The sequence below is a fragment of the Charadrius vociferus genome, unplaced genomic scaffold (assembly GCF_000708025.1).
Source record: "Charadrius vociferus isolate BGI_N301 unplaced genomic scaffold, ASM70802v2 scaffold136, whole genome shotgun sequence".
In the NCBI taxonomy this organism is placed as follows: Eukaryota; Metazoa; Chordata; class Aves; order Charadriiformes; family Charadriidae; genus Charadrius; species Charadrius vociferus.
This window is the reverse complement of record NW_009648960.1, coordinates 2,103,843-2,124,743: the sequence shown is the minus strand read 5'-3', so window position 1 is coordinate 2,124,743 and position 20,901 is coordinate 2,103,843. Positions and strand designations below refer to the sequence as shown.

Here is a 20,901-nt window from a genome sequence, read left to right as displayed (position 1 = left end):
CTGCATAAGAAGTAGCATTTAATTTGGTAGATGCCTGAACATTGTTATGGAGCTGGATTGTTGATGTGCATGTCTAATGCAGATAATTTTTTTTGTAATTAATTTTTAAAACTCTTTAGTTTTTGCCAGTAGTATCTGCTGTCTGAGATGTGTCTATATATATTCTAGGAAATTAACAGATCTGTGTCTGACTCAGGTAGTCTTTCATCTTGCTGAGTGCACATGACAATGCTCAGAGAGATAGAAGGGAGTTTGGGAACGTTTTTAACTTTCCATTATTGGAGCGAAGGGAGTTTGGGAATGTTTTTAGCTTTCCATCACTGGAGCTGCAGGCAGGTTTGAGACATTAAGGCCAAGACTTTAGCAGGATACAAAAGTAAACGGACATTTCTATGCATAATGAGACCACAAAATTTATCAAACATAAAATTCATTTAAGATATTTTGAATATGGATAGAAAGTTTAGACTTGAGAACATGAAATAATATTTATGGACAGCATAACCACCTGTTCTATAAGAGGACCTTCTTCAGAAGTAGCTGGTTTTGTGTGCAACTGGGTAGGAAAACTGGAGCTGGGGCACAGCTGGGCTGGGGCACAGCACTGCCCATACTTTGGGCAGTTTCAGCTGGGATAGAAAGGACCGTCTCTTATCCAATGTTAGTAAGTAGCGTGGAGGTGACCTGGAAAATGACTGTGAACCCTCAGCTCTGAATTAGTGGCTCAAGTATTGTCCTGGTTGTTTCACTTTCCTTTGCTGGCAGTTTATTGTCTGTATGAAGTACATCAGCGCTATTGACTCCCACTTTTAGGAAAACATCCACTGGGCACAACCAGCCAACGCAGCACAATTGCAGCACCATAGTAAATGACTGAATGAACCAAACTTTTAAAGTATTCCTCCATTCTTTCCTTCCCTGTCCTAGCCCTGGTGGTGTAGCTCGGAGCTCAGGGGTGTAACTGTTTGTATACAGTGTCTGAACATGATACTTCTCCACTAAGCCTACTAGATATGTCCTAGTTTGCATTTATTTTCCAGTCTTTTTCCCCTGCTCCTGGGTTTGCAGCTATTTCCTGAAAACGTACGTGTTTCAGTCATCATACAAAGTTCCATAGTTCTGTGAAAATCCCAGCCATTTTATCTAATGATGAATAGGTTGACATTTTTCATTACAGTTAATAGAGAGCTTTAGAAAACTAAACTTTGTAAGTGCTCCCTTCCATGTATGGTTAGTTCCAGTTCTTGTGGTTTTCTCAGGTTCGGATATTCACCCAGAAATGATAGCAGCTCCCACAGTCATTACTAGTCTGTGCAGAAACCCTGTGCCTTTGCACACAGCTCTCAGTGGGAACATGCTATAAATCCAGCTTCAGCGCCTGCCAGCTGTCTCGGCAGCCCCTTTGTATTCTGTGGCTCGATTCTTCATTGTCTGCAGGTTCACAAGTGTCAGGAGCTCCTGCTGTATAAGGGTTTGTCCCCTAGCCCACATTTGTCCCCTAGCCTAGCTCAACCTCTTTGAGGACTTGCTGTGTCAGCAATAGCATGCACAGGTTTTATTGAACACACCCCATTCTCCACGACTGTCTCCAGAGGACCTTTCAAAAAGGAACTGGGAAGTGATCGCCTGACAGATCTGTACCCAGCCATGGCTCTGTGCTGTAGCCCAAATGCGGTTTCTGTGTGAAGTCCTTTCATCCACTAGTCAGTCAAGGTGCTGGGTGAAAGCCACTACGCTTCCATTTGAATCGGGGGCTTTTCAAGTTGTCTCTTGTATTTTATTTCTACTCTGATTATTACATTTCTATTCATTCTGTCTTGAAAGATTCATTGCCTATTGTAACTGCATGTCTTTTTTTCTTTTTTTTTCTATGAGGACTTAATTTACTTAGAAATAGTGACTATATTACAGAATAAGTAAAAGTAGAAAGCCTTTTTTTTCACCCTCAACCAGCTGAGGGCTTGGCAGCTTCAGGGCCCAAAGCGTCGGGAATATGAGGAAAGAAAATATAATGGCAGAGAAAAATAAAGAAGTGACCTTCTATATTGCAAAATGTTGCAAACAGAAACATTTCATATTTCCCCCGCTGTCAATGTGTAAGCATTCAACAACAAATCAATACCGCCCAATGGTGAGCGGTTCTCTTTCTTCATTTTAATCTGTGCAGCTCATCGTGGCGGCAGGAGCGCAGCAGTGTCGGGAAAAGGGAATGATTTTTACCAGAATTGTCTTGCAGCTGCCCCACCCTCTTTCCCAAAACAAATTCAGAGGGGCTTTGAGGCTTTAATTTTACTTCTTCAAGAGTCAGAACACAGACATTTGTTTTCTCCCCTGCTGCTTTGTATTCCTCCCTGGCTGCTCCTCCCATCATGTTGCTAAAGGCTGTGTTCTTCTCTTGCTTTGCTTCACACTTTAATTTCCAGGAGCTTTGCTGTACTGCGGCTTCTCAGCATCGGAGGGTTACCATTCCTGGGGTGGAGGAGGTAGGAGGAAAAAAAGTCCCAATATCAGCTTCTGAGTGACAGTGGTCTGCGTTAGAAACCCATCTATTCAATCACTGCGTTGAACAAGGGCAGATTTTCATCAAAAGAAGCTCCCAGAGGGGTTACTTACTTTGAAGGAAATACATTAATTAAAACACTCTGCAAAATAGTGGGTGAAGAAATGCATAATGTTTCAGCTAGATTTTATGCTACGCTGAACACTTTTTTGACCTTCATCTCCAAATGGTAAATGGAAATGTGATTCTGAAAGCCTTCATACGCACTGGTAGCACAACCTCATTGTTTCCTCTGCAGTTCCTCCTAGGAAAAAAAAAAGCAGCAAAAATATGATACTGTTACCATATTTGCAGCTGAGGCTGTTTAGAGCCCAGGCAGACTAACATTAACAAATGATGATAATTAGGCTTGATTTGCATATTAAAACGGTCTTAATTAAACACTGATTCTGTAAACGTTTAAAGGCTGTAATCGATCTTTTGCAGGCTCTCTTGGTTATTTATATGATCTAATAAAGGCTAGAGGCTTTGTTAATGAGACCTCTATTTCCTAACTTGTATGTGTCAATGAGATTATTTCACCGACAATTACAGAGCAGACTGCCGTTAATAACTCACAAAGCCCAAATGCTGGAATTCTTTTGTCTGAGGCTACATACATGGTATAACTCCTTTAATGGGAACCTGCTGTTTACATTTTCCTTCTGCTCAGATAGGGGCCCGTGCCACAACCCTTACTAGGGAAAAATCCCAGGAAAGATATTTCATGGGGAGTTTTTGTCAATGCAAAATCAAGCTCGTGGTGTCCTGTGACCTATTTGAATAATGGATCTAATATTTATACAGCATTGGGCTTAATCATAATACATTTGGTCCCAGATCTAATCCTGGCAACTCTGACAGTTAGGCTGAACTTTGTAAGGAACTTTTTTTAATTTAAGAGGTAATGTAATCATGCTGTAATTTTACAAAAGGTCTCTGAAAAGGCTTCCTGGAGTTTTACTTCTCTTCAGTACAGCTATGGTCTTGTGCCATGATGTGAGCATCTTGAGAAAATGGTGATAAAACAGATAAAGAGCTCTCATTTCTCAGATGCTAAATATTTTTTATCCCCCCTGCCCCCAATAGCCTTGTTAGCACCAGACAAAAACATTTTGGGGACAGTGTTCTTATTGCTTTGGAATACTTTTTTCAAGGTTTTTATTATTTGACTCCTTTTCTTGCACATGAAGGACTGTATGATTATGTATATATGTATGTATGTATTTATAACTTATTATGTCATTTGTTTTGTTGCGGGATATTCCCAGTAAAGATTTTCTGACTTCAGCCCTGTACATGTATTTCTTTGAAGGTGACATAAATATTTGCATACTCTGTAGTCCTGTAAAACCAGTCACCACATACAGCACCAGTATTGGTGGATGAAAAAATATATATTTATTCCTATTTCATTTCAGTCATTAAGTTTATTGGGAAATATTAATAAGCTTACCAAAGGTAAACCAGTAGAGTGTATTTTTAATGATTAAAATAATTTTTCTGTGAAAAGATCAATAAAGTCTGTAAAGCAGGTGGGACTTTCAAAATTGGTGTTTTGCCTAATTCTTTTCCTGCCTGAAAGAAACCTGAAAACAGGTTTCTACTGGGAGCAGCGCTATGGTGAAAGAGTAATATTTGTAATTCTTAGCCTTTTGTCTGAGGCTAAGATATACATACATGGTATAACTCCTTTAATGGGAACCTGCTGTTTACATTTTCTTTCTGCTCAGATAGGGGTCCGTGCCCCTATCTGAAATTCAGCAAGGTTCTTCCAATGGGAATGCTCTGTATGATGGAAGTCAAAAGGATGTATAGAATCATATCATAGGATAATTTGGGTTGGAAGGGACCTTACAGATCATCTCGTTCCCAAATCTCCTGCCATGGGCAGGGGCACCTTCCACTAGACGAGGTTACTCAAAGCCCCATCCAGCCAGGCCTTAACACATCGAGGGATGGGCCATCCACAACTTCCCTGGGCAACCTGTTCCAGTGTCTCCCACTCTCACAGTAAAGAATTTCTTCCTAATAGCTAATCTAAATCTATCCTCTTTCAGTCTAAAACTGTTATCCCTCATCCTATGTGTTTACACATCTTTTGCTCTGAGTATAAGCATATTTATTGGCATAGGTAATTTCATATGCAATGAAACTTCAGGTAGAAGTTTTTTTCTAGTAAAGGCATTACCAAGCATCCTCATTATGTGAGTGAAACTGGAAAGAATTTTGTCGTTAGCTTCAGTAGGCCCCAGATCTGTTTCATTTTGTGATATGTCCTTGTGGTAGTGTAAGACAATGACAAAAAGGGTGATGCCTTTTCACATGATATCTGTATTTCAGCTGAACAGGAGGCGAAAAATATGTAAGGCCCATAGCATATAAAGCATGCAAGTTTCAGAGACAAAGGTTGCCTATTCCTAAATGTAATGGAAATTAACCATCATATTATTGAGATACTGAGATAGTAATTATTTGTGCTTTGAATGTGAAATAAAACTTAGATGTCCAGCAGACTTACTAAAAAATATAACTATTTCCATTGCTAGCCAGATCTTCCTGCTTTACTTTCTCTTTTCTCTAGAAAATCTCACTTTTGAAAGTATTGACATGAATTTGATTTTGAATACTTACAAAATTCTGAATTTGAAATTGCAGAAGATTAGCAGTATTTTTGATAAACATTTACAGTCCTTTTTTATCCTTTCACTCAGAATATGTAGACAATGAATGCAGCATCTGGTATATAGCTTCTATGGACGATGTGTTTTGTAAGACCGAGTTCAACATTTTCTCCTCTTCCACTGGTGATATATTTATTTTTTTTTAACGTTGAAATTTAAAGACTTTTTAAAATGAAATTGTTCATTTTTTTTTTTTTTTTTTTTTTTTCATTTCAGTGACTTCTTTTTCCAATTAACAACTTATTCAATGTTTCTAGCCAAATAGTCTGGATTATCTTCTCTGATCTTGGTCCCTCAGGTCAGCAATACTATTATTCCCAAAGTGGCAGTAGTTGAGAAAAATGGATCATGGTGAACAAGTGATGCGCTGTCCATTTCTCTTCAGATCCTGGTTGCTCTGCCAGTACCTCAACTTTGGGAAGTAGTCAATCCCTTCATGTTGGTTAATGGAGCATAGAGATCAGTGAAGGACCTGACTTCAAGAGTGCTATTCAGAAGTTGCAGGTTAACAAAAGAGAACTGCAGACATATTCTGTTAAGTTTGCCATTCTTTGGTTTTCTCATTTTGGTATTTTGCTCTGTGCATCTGCCATTTTGAATTTGGCTGAGGTGTATTTGATGCGTAATGACCGCCAGAACAAAATTCACAGTGTGAATGCAGGAGGCTTACAAATTCGTTTGTACCAATCGAAGTAAATACTCTCTAAATGGCTGTCAGAGAAGTAGTAACTTTGATGTTATTGGCTGACTCTTGATTTATACTGACTCTTTGAAGGGAAGAAATTCTTCAGCTTTTTCTTTTTTTCTTTTTTTTTTTTTTTTAATTTTGGACCACCTCATTTGTCTTATTTAATAATCACAGTTGTGTATGTACCTGCTTTTGCTTCTATACTGTCTTTTTCAGTTAAAACCACTTAATTTTTCCTTTCTCTTGTTAGGAACAACAACCAGTGTTCTGGTATGAATTCACATAAGGCAACATTTTGGCATTTGGGCCAAAGTTGAGCTTCAGGATTTAAGAACACTAAAATCCTTCAGCCTGATACACAACTTCTCATCTTCAGATAAGATCAGATCATAGAATGATTTAAGTTGGAAGTGAACTTGAAGATCATTGAGTTCCAACGCCCCTGCCATAGGCAGGGAGACCTCCCACTAGACCGGGTTGCTCAAAGCCCCGTCCAGCCTGGCCTTGAACACTTCCAGGGATGGAGCTTCCACAGCTTCTCTGAGCAACCTGTTTCTGTGCCTTACCACCCTCAGAGTGAAAAATTTCTTCCTAATATCTCACCTAATTCTACCCTCTTCCAGTTTAAACCATTCCTCCTCATCCTATCACTACATGCCCCTGTAAAAAGTCCTTCTCCAGCTTTCCTGTAGGCCCCCTTTAGGAACTGGAAGGCTGCTATAAGGTCACCCCAGAGCCTTCTCTTCTTCAGGCTGAACAACCCCAACTCTCTCCACCTGTTCTCAGAGAAGAGGTGCTCCAGCCCTCTGATCATCTTGAAGAATGATGAAGAATCACCTCCGTTGACCTCCTGGCCACACTTCTTCTGATGCCACCCAGGATGCAGTTGGCTTTCTGGGCTGCGAACACGCATTGCCGGCTCATGTTGAGCTTCTCATCTATCAGCATCCCCAGATCCTTCTCCTCAGGGCTGCGCTTGATCCAAGTGAGCCTGTATTTGTGTTTGGGGTTGCTGTGACCCAGGTGTAGGACCTTGCACTTGGCCTTGTTGAACTTCATGAAGTTGTCATGGGCCCACCTCTCAAGCCTGTCTGGACCTCTGGATGGCATCCCTTCCCTCCAGCTTGTCGACCTCGCCACACAGCTTGGTATCAGTGGCAAACTTGCTGAGGGAGCACTTGAACAAAGAAGCTGAACAGCACTGGTCCCAGTACCGATCCCTGAGGAACACCACTCAGAACTGGTCGCCACTTGGACATCGAACCATTGACCCCAACTCTTTGAGTGTGACCGTCCAACCAGTTCCTTATCCACCGAATGGTCCATCCGTCAAATCCATGTCTCTCCTATTTAGAGACCAGGATATCATGCAGGACAGTGTCAAACGCTTTGCACAGGTCCAGGTAGGTGACATCAGTTTCCCTTCCCTTGTCCCTTGTGCATCATGTTGCTTTGCACAGTTGCTTTCTTAAGACTTTTGCTACAGGAGCAGAATTGTTTTAGCAGGTCAAGAAATACAATTCTTGAGTGCAGACACTAAAGACAATGCATAAGAGTGGTAGATTCATATGTAGAAGATATATGTGTGCAGAATCTGAACTATATACAACTGAACAGCTTCTCATGCCTTTTGTAGTTTTCTTGCAGGCCACATGCTGTTCATTTGTGAACAGAGAAAAAGTAAAAACTTCCCAAGCATGAAACTTAAATTTCAAACCCTCTACCTTTAAAAGTGGGAAGGAAGAAAGGGTTTCCCATGTAGGCTTCTCACTTTTTCTTATATATAATTAAATTATGTATTCATTGTTTTATTCTGCTTTCATGTAATTTCATTTTCAAAGCCAACAGAAGTTCTTTTGTATTTCTTTTCTGTGCTTTCACTGCATTTGTAGCTTTCCCAGTTATATTCCACCAGCAACTTCGGCTCATTTATAATTCATCTTTTTGATCTTTTTTACATTAAAGCAATAGAGCTCATAATGTTTAATGTTAGACAGTCCTACTAGGTTTCTGTCATTCAGGCATTACTCTCTGAAAATGGTTGGTATGTTTTGCAAAGTGTTGAAATGCCAAGTTAATTTAAAATAAACTCAAGTTGTGGTAAAAATGGGCTGCCTAATTCTGTGGGCAAAAGGCCATATCCTGCACTGAGAGATCTGCAGTTAATGGGCTTCAGCATATGGGATTTCCCTGGCCATCCCTGCTCTTGCACCACTGATCCTTCCCTCACCGGAACATTTAAAGTCCAGGAGTTACGCTGAATAGGAGGAATGCAGTTACCGAATTTGTCTTTTTTGGTGCTGACAGGGTGATGTATGTTCACCTGCCTTACGAATCCTTATTAAGATGCAGTAGCTTCTGTTACTGAAGCCATCTGCCAATATCAACCAGGGGAATAATATACAGGTCTGCTTTTAGTGAAAGAATTTCAATACCTTTGAGAGATTTTTTTTTTCTATTTATTTACTTTTAAAGGAATGATGGGACCAGCAAAGAAATTTCTCCCTCCCCCTCCCTGGATGGTCTGTCACAGCCATGCAGGTGGATCTGTGCTTGTGGGTGATCTCTCCAAGTAGAGACGACTTTTCTCTCTCTTCACAGAAGCAGGTATAGGAAGGTATCTGATTGCTATAAAACCTTTTCTCCTCCTTATAGAGTTAGAAGTTTGATGTCTCTTACAGGAGTTTAGTGAGGAGAGAATCCCACACAGTCATGTCTGTTTAAATACTGCCTGTGGTTACAGGTTTCCACAGACCGCAGTACAAAAATCCAAGTGTCAGTAGAAGACAAAAAGATAATTCACTTTCATCTCAAGAACAAAGCTGAACAGAGGAGCTTTTTTCAACTTTTTTAATTCATGAAACATTTATCTTAGAGTCAGGTTATATTATGCTGGCAAGAATATAATCTGTCAGCATTTCTGCTGTAAACTCCTGGTTTTAGTGTTTTTTAGGAGAGCCTTAGAGGTTCACTTTGAACAGATTTAGCAGACAAGGTCTTGGCCTAGAAACATACTTTTTCTCCCAATTAAGAAAAAAGAACATGACTGCATGTTCAGTGCAAAAGACATATTAATGCTACGTTCAGGTGAAAGTTCAGATGCAGAAAAATGTGATAATTCAGGAGTGTCCCAGAGCAAGGTTACTTTCGTTTTCTTCCATATTTTTAATAGCAGATGTTACTAACTCTGAAGTGAAAGGAAGGCCGGTCTGATGAAAAGCACGCCGTTCGGCTTAGCTGGCAGGCAGAGCTCTATTTCTAGTTTCTATTACCTACCAGCTTTAGAAAAACGCCGCTTCTCAAGTTTTTAATGTTTCACAGTATGAAAGTTGTTATATAAGTTCATGCATTTTAAAGAGATTCCATATTCTTTTCCTTTCTTGAGGAAGACGTAGTGAACAAAGTAAAAAAAAATAAAAATGGCAGGTTGGGGCTGTCTGTGAGAAATGAAGATCACCTTAAGCATAGCAAAGAGCCCAACAGCTGATGCACTTCAGCTTTGGTTTACGTGCCTGCATCTCTGAAACCTTGTGTAATAAGCCACACAAATGACTGTTGCAAGTTAATTTTGTTCCACAAATACAGGATTACAAAACATCTGAGTAATGTCCTGGCCTTACCCTTGGTCTAACATCAAGAAACAGTATTCTCTACATGATTTCCCCCCCCGCCCCAGGGTCTATTCCAAGCGAGCAAACTCTGTGCTGAAGGTTCTGTACTTGAGCTTACCGAGTAAAACCTTTGGTGACAGATGGTAAAATGGTTTTCCAAATTTGTTCATTGCTTACTGTACAGATACTGTATGTCATGTGCTTGTGAAATTCTCTGAGAGAGTAGCTGGGAGATGGATGCATTTTTGCCTTGCTCTGAATGGTGCCCTCTGGATGAGACGGGATGGGGCAGATGGAGAAGAACAGCTCTTGCTGCGAGCAGCTGGGCTGGCCTTGCGGGGGACACACACAGACTTCGTGTGATACAGGAAATTGCTGAAGTGAGTTATTACGGGCTGGGCTGAAAGGAGAGACTGAAAGAAAGGAGCTGTCTTGTGAAAGGTAGAGGGGGTAGGTGTTTTTAGACCCTTTCTTCCAGTTTTTGTGTTTAGCTGTCACATCCCATGAAAATGAGTTTTCTCTCTTTTAAGAGTTACCTTGTTATAGCTTGTGCTCTAATAAAGAGATCCAAATCCCTTTTGATGTTTCCAGTGCACCTACTTCAAGACAACAATGCAGGCAATTCCCTGCAGCGTGGAGTGACTTCAGAACTCGCAGTTCTGCCTGGAGATGTCACACGTTTCCTTCAGAGCTTGCTAGTGCCTTGCTGATGTGAAGTGCAGGTAGACCAAGCAGACAGACCATGTCAGGAATAAGGCAAGGATTTGAGTAGGAGTCACGGTTTTAATTTTGCACTTTGCTGTAAAAAGGGAAGCCCTTGGCCATATTCAGCAAGGTTAGACCTTACCCAGCAAGTCAGTAGCCAGTAATCACGGTACACTTAACATGACAGTTGTTTTAGGAAAAGTTCAGGTCTGGTGAAGTGAGCTATCTACGCATTAGATTATTTGAATTTCTGGAAAAAATTTACCTATGTAAGATCAGACGTTTCATTCAAGATACTATTTTTTCCCCCAAATAAAATTAAACCTGTCATAAAAAAACATTGGGAGGTTGAGAGAATGAGGTGAACAGTTCCACTGTTGAGTGCTTCATGGTTTAACCACTTTTCTTAGTTCAGTCCTTCTGAATGAACGCCTTTCTTTGAGTTAATTTCTAAATGAACCAAGAAATTACAAATAAATCTCTTATCTGAACACTGTTTAGATAAATCTTATACTCAGATGTTGTTATCTAAAAGCTCATATCATATCAAACTAATAAAGATAATTATGTATTGCACCTAATATGTTACACTCAGCTTGATCTACTGGATATGTTATCTTGATTTTTGAACTTGGCCAAGTAAGTTTGTTCATGTCAGACTTTCATATATAACAGGGCATTCAAAATCTAGAAAAATAATCAAAAGAGCTGAGTTTACAAAACATGAATAGTTTAAAAATGATGCTCCACAGTTTTTGGCTGTGTGTTTTCTCCAGAGGTGCTTATTAGGTTTGGGGTTTTTTGTTTTTGCTGCTAAACTGGTAATTGAAGTTAAGTATAGGAAGATTCAACTGCTGTGTTACATAGTTAATGGTTGAACTCAATTCTACTGATGCAAAGAAGCTGTAGTATATTAATTATGACTGTCTTCAGCCTGTCTTGTCTTGCCCTTGTATTTGTTTATCTATATGGACACAATAAGCAAGATTTATAGCAGAATTTCACTATTGATTCCAAAATCTTAGGCTTTTATCCTGTGAAAGTGAGAACAAAAAATCATTTGAATTCAGGTTCCTTGTTTAACTACTTTTGCAGCAGGGTTACTGTTCACACAGGTCTGTAGTTCCAAAGGTCAGGCTGTTTTTCCACCGTCCTGGATTGCATTTTTAAAAAAGAAATTTTTTCTCTGTCTGAAGTATTTTAAATAGCTCCAGTCCAAGGCAGGCAATTAATGTCTGCTCAGTGGAAGCTGAGAGGTTGATAGGCTCCATAACATAATGCCACGGTGTTTCTAACCACTGATTCTAATGTTAATTTGTGGGTTTCAAAATGGAAAATTATATGTGTGTGTGCATGTGTGAATAATCATTTTTTAAAAAAACCCACAATGTAGAACACTTCATATTTTGTTTTCTTTGAACATTGTTATTATCTGGGTATTTTCCGCAGAGGAAGAATGTATTAATGTAATTGGGCAGTAGCTCAAGGAGTGAATAGAACTGAGATTTCATCCATTAATATTTCAATCAAGTCCTGATGACTCAGTTAACAATAATAATGTATTCTCCATAATTTACTGCTCTTTATACTGCAAGGGTGTCATATGCAAGGAGACTAGATAGATCCCATGGGTTAAATGTGGAAAAAACGGGCCTTTTTGCAGCTGCAGAGTTCTGCTCTGATGTTTTCTTGTTTCTCCTACTCTCGATTTGTGATAATGTTATCTCTGTCAGTACAGTAATGGTCAGTGAGACCTTGAATGTAGCAGCAAAGGAGTGTAATTTTCCCTAACTGACAACCCCCCTAACATTAAGACAAGCTCCTCCTTTTCCCTCAGCAATTTTCCTCATGATACAAGTCCCATCCGTTTGCCCCTGCTTGTCTTGTACCTTAAAGAAATTCAGTTAAATGGCAGCTGCATACAGCTGGTTCCTGGGTGACAAGCAGCTGTTAGTAAGCCAAAGACCAATTTGCAAGGTGCTCCGGTGAAATTCCCCTGAAGAAGAGATGCTCCAAACTTTGTTCCAAGGGAAATTAAGCCTGGGACTTGGACACACTGTTCTCACCTGGCCCAGTTCCACATTGAATGAAGCAGAGGTCCTGGTGGTGTTATAGTATATTATTTTATAAATAAAGACTGAAAAGGAGAATGCATGTGCAAAAGGGGTATCATTAACTTAATGCTGAGCTCTTGTTGCTGAAAGCTCAGTACTATCTTAACATGCAATCTGATCCAAAGAATATTTATTACTGTTTGATTTTGCTGGACATTACAGCTCAATAGTAAGCTTTCCAGTTTTGTTTTTATGGCATCTATGTCTGCAAAACTCAGATTTCGTGCTTTTGGTAAAGGAAATACTAGCTGTACATTGAATAAAAACAGAGTGGCACTTTGGAAATTAAGTTTCAGTGATAATATTGAGAAACGCTTCACAGAACCGTTGCCTTTGTCTAGCTCTTATTATTATTATTATTATTGCTATTATTAAAATCCTTTTGAGGTGGTTTATACTGAATTGACTTATGGGAGGGAAATCAGAAAGTTCCCATTCATTTTGTGGCACAGCATTCTTGTGATTTTCTTTTTTTTTTTTTTTCATTTGTGATGTCGTGCTTTTTCTGCATTTGTGGAAAGGTTGCTCTGTATATATTGGTATTGGAGAGTGTCTAAGGGCAAATACTATGCCCTGCTGAGCAACAACAGTTATTTTACAAGGGCTATTTTTTGCATTCAAAACGTGTACCAACATTTGGTTTGTTACCATGGACTGGGTACAATTGATACTGCTGCTAGACCACAAGGAAGATTTTATGTCCTTGGAATTTTTAGACTGCTTATATGTGTTTGGTTATCTTTGTCTCCTATTATGTTATCTTTATCAAGTTTAATTTGTCTGTTAACATCTTGGGAATTTTGTGTACTCACATTTTTCTTCCAACGGAGAATTTATAATTGGATAACAATTACTTAAATTTTCTTTTTATCAGGATTTATTGGTTCATATTTTATTATTTATAAATCATGTAAATATACAAGGGTTTTAGGGTGGGTTTTTTTTAGCACTTTTTCCCCCTGTAAGTCTGTTGAAAACTGTGGAGGACTCAAGAACTGCGCTATGGCAACATTTTTACGCTTAAAGTGGATGGCATGCTTGCTCTTTAAAGATAGTGCATTGCTTTTAATAGTCCAGAGCCTTTTTTCCTTGTTATGTTTGTCTTGCAATTGTTCCATGGGAATAATACTAATTGCCTAGTTTGACCTCAATAGTATATGTGGCCTTGAAGCAGACACTACTTAAAGACAGAACGGTAAATGAAAAATGCAATAAGATACAAAATGGTGCTTGCCAAAGTAGCCTGCTTCCTTTTTTTGGTGACATTTTTTAAATGAAAGGGACTCTGTGAAGCATTAAATGCTGGGCTTGATCATAAATTTGTATTCTAATGCCATATGAACAAGACTGGAAAGAGTATCCTTAGTCTCCAAGTTCAGGCAAAAAGATTACACGCAGGAGGTCGTTTATTTCCATACTTTTCAAGCAGCTTCTTACAATTAATGAGAATTTTTTATCCCCACTACTTGGAGTGGAGGGGAGTTTTCATATCTCACTGTTTGAGAACTGTCTTCTAATTTCCAACTGAAATTTATCTGCAGATAATGAATACCCATATGTTCCTGCATCAACACTGCTCTTCAGCTTCAATAGCTCTTTTCCCTCTTTGCTCTTAACCCCTGAGATATTTACAACAGCAATCTAATCCCCTTTAACTGCTGTTTTGTTGGACTGAGTTCTCCTAAATGGTTCAGAGATGTGATATGAATGACAGAGTACTATCGAGTAGTGTCACTCCAGAATTACTTTGTGGACAAACCTCATTAACTACTTTCCTGAAAGGACTTGTTGCAAACAGTGAGAATATACTGCGAAAGCATGCTGATGATAAAAATGTAGGACGTTTTGTCGGTGAAAAAGAGAATTCAAACATCTTACATCAGAATTGGAGTGATTTTTTAAAATTTATTTTATTTTTTGCGGATTGGGAAAATAAAAATGGAATTAAGCTGATGGTATAAAGTCTAAAAGCATGACAGGTATGATTAACCTATGTTACCCCTGCTCACAAGGGATTGATTCAAGGTGGAATAAGTACAAAGAAGACTACTAGGATGAATAGAAGAATTTCAGATCTCAATTTTGGGGTTTTTTTTGTCTCTCCAGAAAAATGTAACAAATTGTTTTTCTATTCCAGTGTCAATAAAATGTTTTCTTAGAGTGAAAACTTGTTCTTTAGGATATGATTACACTGTTCAAAGCCGGGTTTCACTTTTAATATAAAGTATTTTTGTTACTGTTGCCAATGAAGCCAGTGATTTTTACAAAAACAGAGAAGTGCATCTATTTTTAATACCTCTGTCTTCCCATCTTGAAGACTTCGGGTTTTTTAGCAGGAGATACTGTGGTTGGATGCCTCCTGTACCGGGAGAACAAGTCAGATATCAGTGATGACATCTGACATATGTTACTGCACTATGTAGGTCACTTACAGCCTAATGTGGAAGATGACAAAAGATAATTAATTTTGATTTCATGCTTGTGATTCCTTAAGGAAGACTTTAATGGTTTGTGTGGAATATCAAGAGACGTCTACTAAGTCACTGCATAAGAGCAAGAGCTCAGTCTTTTGGAAGCAGTGATTACACATTCTAATTCAAACTTTCCAGCAAGGGAGATGGCTTTTCTTCGTGATATTTGAATGCACCTTTTCTGCTAGCTATTATGTGAAGTAAGGATACATATCCTTAGTAATTGTGAGAAATACGTTCCTCTTCTAGCAACCAGGAGCTGTTTTTTAGCACACAAAGTGCCTTGGTTTGCACACAGCTATAAAATCAAAGTCTTTCTATTTACAAGGGTACGGAATAGTTTATATCAATATAACTTATTTAATTACTGTCTTTTTCTGTTTAATTCCTAGGGTTTCCATGTTTACACGTTCTATGGTCACCTGCCTTCCTGCAATACATTCAATATGAAGGTAAGTTCTGCATATGAATTTCCTTTTCTTTTCTTTTTTCTTTTTTTTTTTTTTTTCAATCATCGTGTTTCTTGCTCTGGTAAATACTGTCATGCACTTTGGTGAAATAGATACCTCTGTGGCTGAATTCAGGATTAGTAATGACTTCTAGAGCGGATCAGTGTGGCACACACCTGCCAACCAGAGCGGGGTCCCAGAGACTGTTACAATAAAGCTGCCCCCCTCCTTGTGCCTACCTCCTTTTTCCTTCGATCAGTGCATGATATCTAAGCCATTCTCCTTTGTCATGATCATTTAGTTACTTTACTTAAATGAATTTTGCTGCTAGGTTATTTTCCTGGATGGTTAAATTTATAGTTGTTGTCTAAAAAGGATCATTTTGATTGGGATTGGTGACAGACTGTGATCTTAATGCCTGTTAATTTTGGAAGGGAAGTAATTTTTCCAAAATGTTTCTCTGAGGTGATATGTAATATTCTGAAATGGTTAAAACATTTATAGTGTATGGTTCCTCTAGCTTTCCTAGTCGCACTGCTCTTTAAAACTGCTGTGGAAGTGGTGAGGCATGTGCTGGTTTCTGCTACCACTTGCACTCCTTTCTCTCAGGGACCAGCTTTCCTCCATCTTTCCTGAAAAAATATCTTAACAGCGTTCATGCTCCCTGTGCTCTCACTGCACAGCAAGGTCCCAATTTATACTGTAGGAAATCCTGAATATCCTCCTCTTGTTCTGTATCAGCTACTGCTTTCCCATCTGCTTATGTCAACCCTAGGTGTTTATAGGGTAAAACCTAAGGGCTGATGTAGCAGAAAGTGTGGGATAACTTATGTCAAGAAGGGGAATAGGAATTCCCAAGGCATCCTAATCCTTTCTTGGCCACATGTGTGTATCTGTATATTTGACAGGCACAACCTGCCTTTCAATACTGTGAAACACCGTGGTGTAGAACAAAGAATATTTAACAGTAGCAAGAATTGTGAAGGAAATACTATAGCAATGCTATAGCACTGTCTTTAACGTATTTACAAAGAACCTCATGCTCTAATATGACCTATAATAATGAACAGGAAGCTGAAAGACTGTGTGCTGATAATCTTCCAGATAAGCATGTTATTTTGATAAAGAATATTATAGTTGGCATTAAACTCTAGACTAAAATCATTGGTTGACATTCTCAATGATTGAATTAGTAAAAATGGAAACATCCAGTGCAGCATTGATTAAACTGAGTGAGGAATATAATTTCAGAAGCTGTAATTGCAGTTATATAAATTAACTCTGTATGTACTGGAAAACTACTGAAAAGCCTAAGTAATTGGTCCTGAGTTGTACAAGTTACAGTTGTCACATTGGTTGGCTAGCAAAGCAAGTGCTGTATTTCAACCAAATATAGCAACAAAGAACTGCTTTCTAACCCTCTAGTGTTTGCCCTCTAAGAAATGAAAATATACCACCCTAAAGCAGCTAATTAAGGTGTTTCGAGTGACAATTTTTTTGTTAACTTTTTTGTTAAAAGGTGTGTGTCTTATGAGGAAAAAGGTTTTTTATAGAAATATTAGTATTCTCAACATTATTTTAATTGGAAAGATTTTGGAGATTGAGCATAAAGTGTTTGGACAAAGGTGCAACATCACTTCCAGAATGGCCAATAGAAAGCCTAATTGCTAGACCTGGCCAAAGCAACTTTGCAGCCAGGAAAAGATTTGTTGTAAAAGTCTGGTTTCTTAAGTCTGAAATGGCCAAACAGAAGGCTGATTTCTGACAGAATCCTACCTGGATTTTTTTTTTAATTTCTTTTTCTTTTTATATCCTAATGTCACAGCTCTGCAGATCCCATGCTTTGTCAGAATTCTTGTCTATAGAGTCAGACTCTGTGGGTGCAGTGCTCTAATGGTGAAATATCCCAAAAGATTCACTTCTTTTTCTGCTTAGGATATAGGTCAGTTTAAGTAGGCTCCTAAATCACTTCAGTGGGCTTGTGATAGTTGTGTCTCAGGCTGCTTGGTGCTCAAAGGCGTTTTGAAAGGACATGAAATTCTAATTACACAATGTCCTGTAGAGAAAATAAAAAAAAAAAAAAAAGAACAGATTTTCCAGTTAAATCAGAGAGCCATCCAGGCAGTGTGTCCAAAAAATAATGGATATTTCAGGCAAAAAGTATTGTATGAGGAAGAAGGAAAAAAAGAATAATACATTTATACAAATTGAATAAATCCTCATTAAATTCTGTGAAACTGGTTAAATCTGAGTTATTTACTATACCATGCTTCTGAAACTGTAGTTAATAGTTTTTTGTTAAGTGGGCAACGTTTAAAGCCAGAATTCTTAATAGTGTTCAGAGTCCATAATTAGCAATTTTTCTATGGAACATAACAGCCAGTTTAACACCTGAAATGTGGCCATTTGTTGGAGGCTGCCTTGCTGGGACACGAGCTCTCTGGAGAATCTGGCAGGTAGTCATATTGCCCTGACAGATACTCTGCTCTAACTTCTGTAGTTGTGGTTATATCAGGACTTAAAAGATACCGCTTTCGGCAGTGCAGTTTTTCAAGTTGGTTCTCTGTCTGTAGAAAGTCTGAGAAAATTTGAGCAAAATCCATATAGCTGTTTTCAAATTGAAGACCTAGAAAAGCGCGTCTTTCCTCCTGAATGTTGATGTTACTGTCCCTTTTACTCCCATGTCCCTGTAACACAACTAACTTTGTAGAGAAAAATGTTTAAAATGTTTCTTTTCCACTGAGGGCTAAGCCTTTGAGTAGAAATACGTGCGTGTGCTTGCAAGGATGGTTTTTTAGAGGCCACTGTGTGTGCTCCAATTCTCTTCAAAGGCTCTGAGTGCAGTAAAAGATACTTGTGAAAATACCTCACCTGGGAAAGCAAAGTTATGTGCTCCAGGGAAACGCAGGTGAGACTGCACCTATCAGTCAAAGTAATTTCCCTAGCTTTTGAATGTTACTGGGATTAGAGGTCACCCCACTTAATTGTTGGATTCAACATGACTGCACAAATGCAGGCTTATGATGGGCAAAAGGTGATGGAGGGACCCCCTTTGCTACCGAAGTGCCTACATCTGGCGGTCAAGGAAGGGATGTCCAAGTTAGCCCTGGCTCCCTCCTTCTCTGTTGTGGATGTTATGGAGATACTTTATGCATCGGTATAATTCATGTAAAGATGAAAAATCAAACCACTAACATTTTTATATTAGTACTTGTTTTTCATCAACAACTAGGAGAAAACAATGCCATTTCATGCAGTAGAATTCATCCAAGGAGCGGTGATCTCTTCTTGAACATTAGCAAACCTTTGCTATAGTGTAATATAAAATCTAAGCATGGCTTAAATAGCATTTGAAATAAGTTTTGCTTGTACTTTGCACAGTATTTTCCCAGCTTGGCAAATCACTGTATGCTAATGAGGTATAAAGACTATAGTTGCTTGGTTGAATCATTGTGAATTTAAAGTAGAATGAAATTTGCTCCCTTATGTGCGTGTATATACGTGTTTGTGTTCAAATAAGAGTATGATTATCATTCACCTGTGTTTGTCTGTATCTGCCATGCTGTGTTCATATGATGTCTGCATGTTAAGAAATCATTACAGAGGTTACCAAGTTTCCTTAAAACAAAAAAGTAGTTTTTGGAATTATAGTTTATATTAGGAAAACCTAAAAGACTACAAAAAACACGCCTGATAGCAACTGCCCAATTTTACCTCCTCAAGCCAAAATGCAAACAACATTTAGGTCATTCTTCCATTGATTTACTGAAGGACAAATAATGTCAGACAGTTTTTAAACAAAAACAAAATTTCAATTTTGTTTACCTCCTCAGCAGTCCAGTTGGATGTCAGCTACCATTTAGCTGGGCCAATAATATTGATATTTGATGTCAGTTCTTATTCATTACTGCACCCAAATGATGCAAAAGTCAGATCTTTCAGATGTTTCTATGGATGGCCAAATAAAGCCAGGGATGTCTGACTGCATCTAACAGACACAAACAAGAAAAGAACAGAATACAAAATCAAAAACCTATCTGCTCTTATTGTTATTTATGTATTCAAAGTGTTCACCTCTTTGCATAAACTCAAAGCCAGTTACTTACAAAGGTTACCTAGTAATATCAAACGTGTTCAATTATACATGCAAAAAGGCTAATAGGTTCTTCCTCTAGTTTATTTCTGTCTCTGTGCATAAGAAATATAATTACAGAACTGAATTACATTTTAAATACAGATTTTAGTATCATTAGTTAACCATTTTCAGGCCATCGAACGTTGTTAGAAGTAAAAAAAATAAATCTATTCTGTCTGTGTCATGGCAAAGAATAAAATCTGCATAAAAATAGTCTCATTTCACTCGTTGGGAAAAAGCTCTTTCTGATAATATTGAAATTCACAGAAAATCGTGCTGTAATCCACTTCCTCATCCATTCTCTGAAATATTCGTGTTATTCCCTATTTTTGGGAGTAATTTTCCTGGAATGATCTCTTCCTTTGGCCGGGCATACTGTTTAATCGCTTCCTGGCATCTCTGATGCTGTTGGTATTCACAGACCCCTACAGTTAGCAAGTATGTGCCTGTTTTATGCATTAGGTGTAGACCAGATAAGGTGTTGTGAAACCACTCTAGAAGAATTGAGTAGATCCATCTTTATTTTGATCAGTGTAAATAGTCTTCTATCCAGCTCTGATATCAGAGTCTGAATATAGAAGGCTGGATAAACAAGTAATAATATGTCTACCAGATATCCTAGAAGTAAAAAAATTCCTCCATCTCTTTCTATGAGGAAGCTCCAATGTGGGTGGACCTATCTGACCACGTTCAGAAGGCCAAGGAAATTCATGCTGCATTGGTTTTTACAGGGGTGTCTCTCCCAGGGTGCTGTATTCCTGTGTCCCTGAAAAGAGAGTTTTATCAAAGGCGCTTCAACTGGACTGAAAAAAAATCCAAGCCTGATTTTTAAATGTCACACCTTGTTGGTGTCATTCAGTTTCCCATCACCATTTCTAGTTTCTTATCAGAGACTGTTTGCAAAGAAAAACTTGTTAACAGGTGTCATACATCTTGATAAGTCAATGACAAAGAAAAATCCTTTTTTCTTTCATGCATAGCAGATAATGGTGACCAAGACCTTTGGTGTCAGTGTTTAAATGCACCGACTGCCCCTAGAGTTTACCTCTGCACTTTTAAATTAGGCAATGTGCAGTTCCTTTGCTGTGTTAGTCTGGAAGTAATTTGGCTTCCTGGATTATTTTTGGATCAATTTCCCAGTTATTATTTATTATGATTAAAAAAATATACTTTCTTTTAGTCTTGAAGTTTGTTTAATTAAGGCCCAAGTTGCCTTTAGAAATTTAGAATTAACAAACCTTTCTATTCTTCCCAGTGTAATTTATTTGGCTGAGATTTTAAACCCAGTCTCATCAAGATGACTAACTCTGAAAATAATCGCAGGTCAGGAAAATTCACCTTCTTTTATTTTAAGCATTTGACACTTTGTATTATGAGATGTGAGGTTAGCTCATTCTGCCAGAGGACCTCTCTCCTGCAGCCTCAGGATTTATATCTTTCTTTCATTTTACATAGAGGTTGGGGTTTTGTTTTTGGTTTTGTTTTTTTTTTTTAACCCAGGAATG

General features: G+C 38.4%; 1 protein-coding gene across 1 annotated transcript in view; it reads left to right on the top strand.

The window, feature by feature from the left end:
- Positions 1–20,901, top strand: part of SPAG16 (sperm associated antigen 16) — a 326,638-nt gene that overhangs the window by 288,857 nt on the left and 16,880 nt on the right. The window contains 1 exon segment of the mRNA XM_009887597.1: positions 15,205–15,264. Coding sequence (XP_009885899.1) covers positions 15,205–15,264 — 60 coding nt within the window.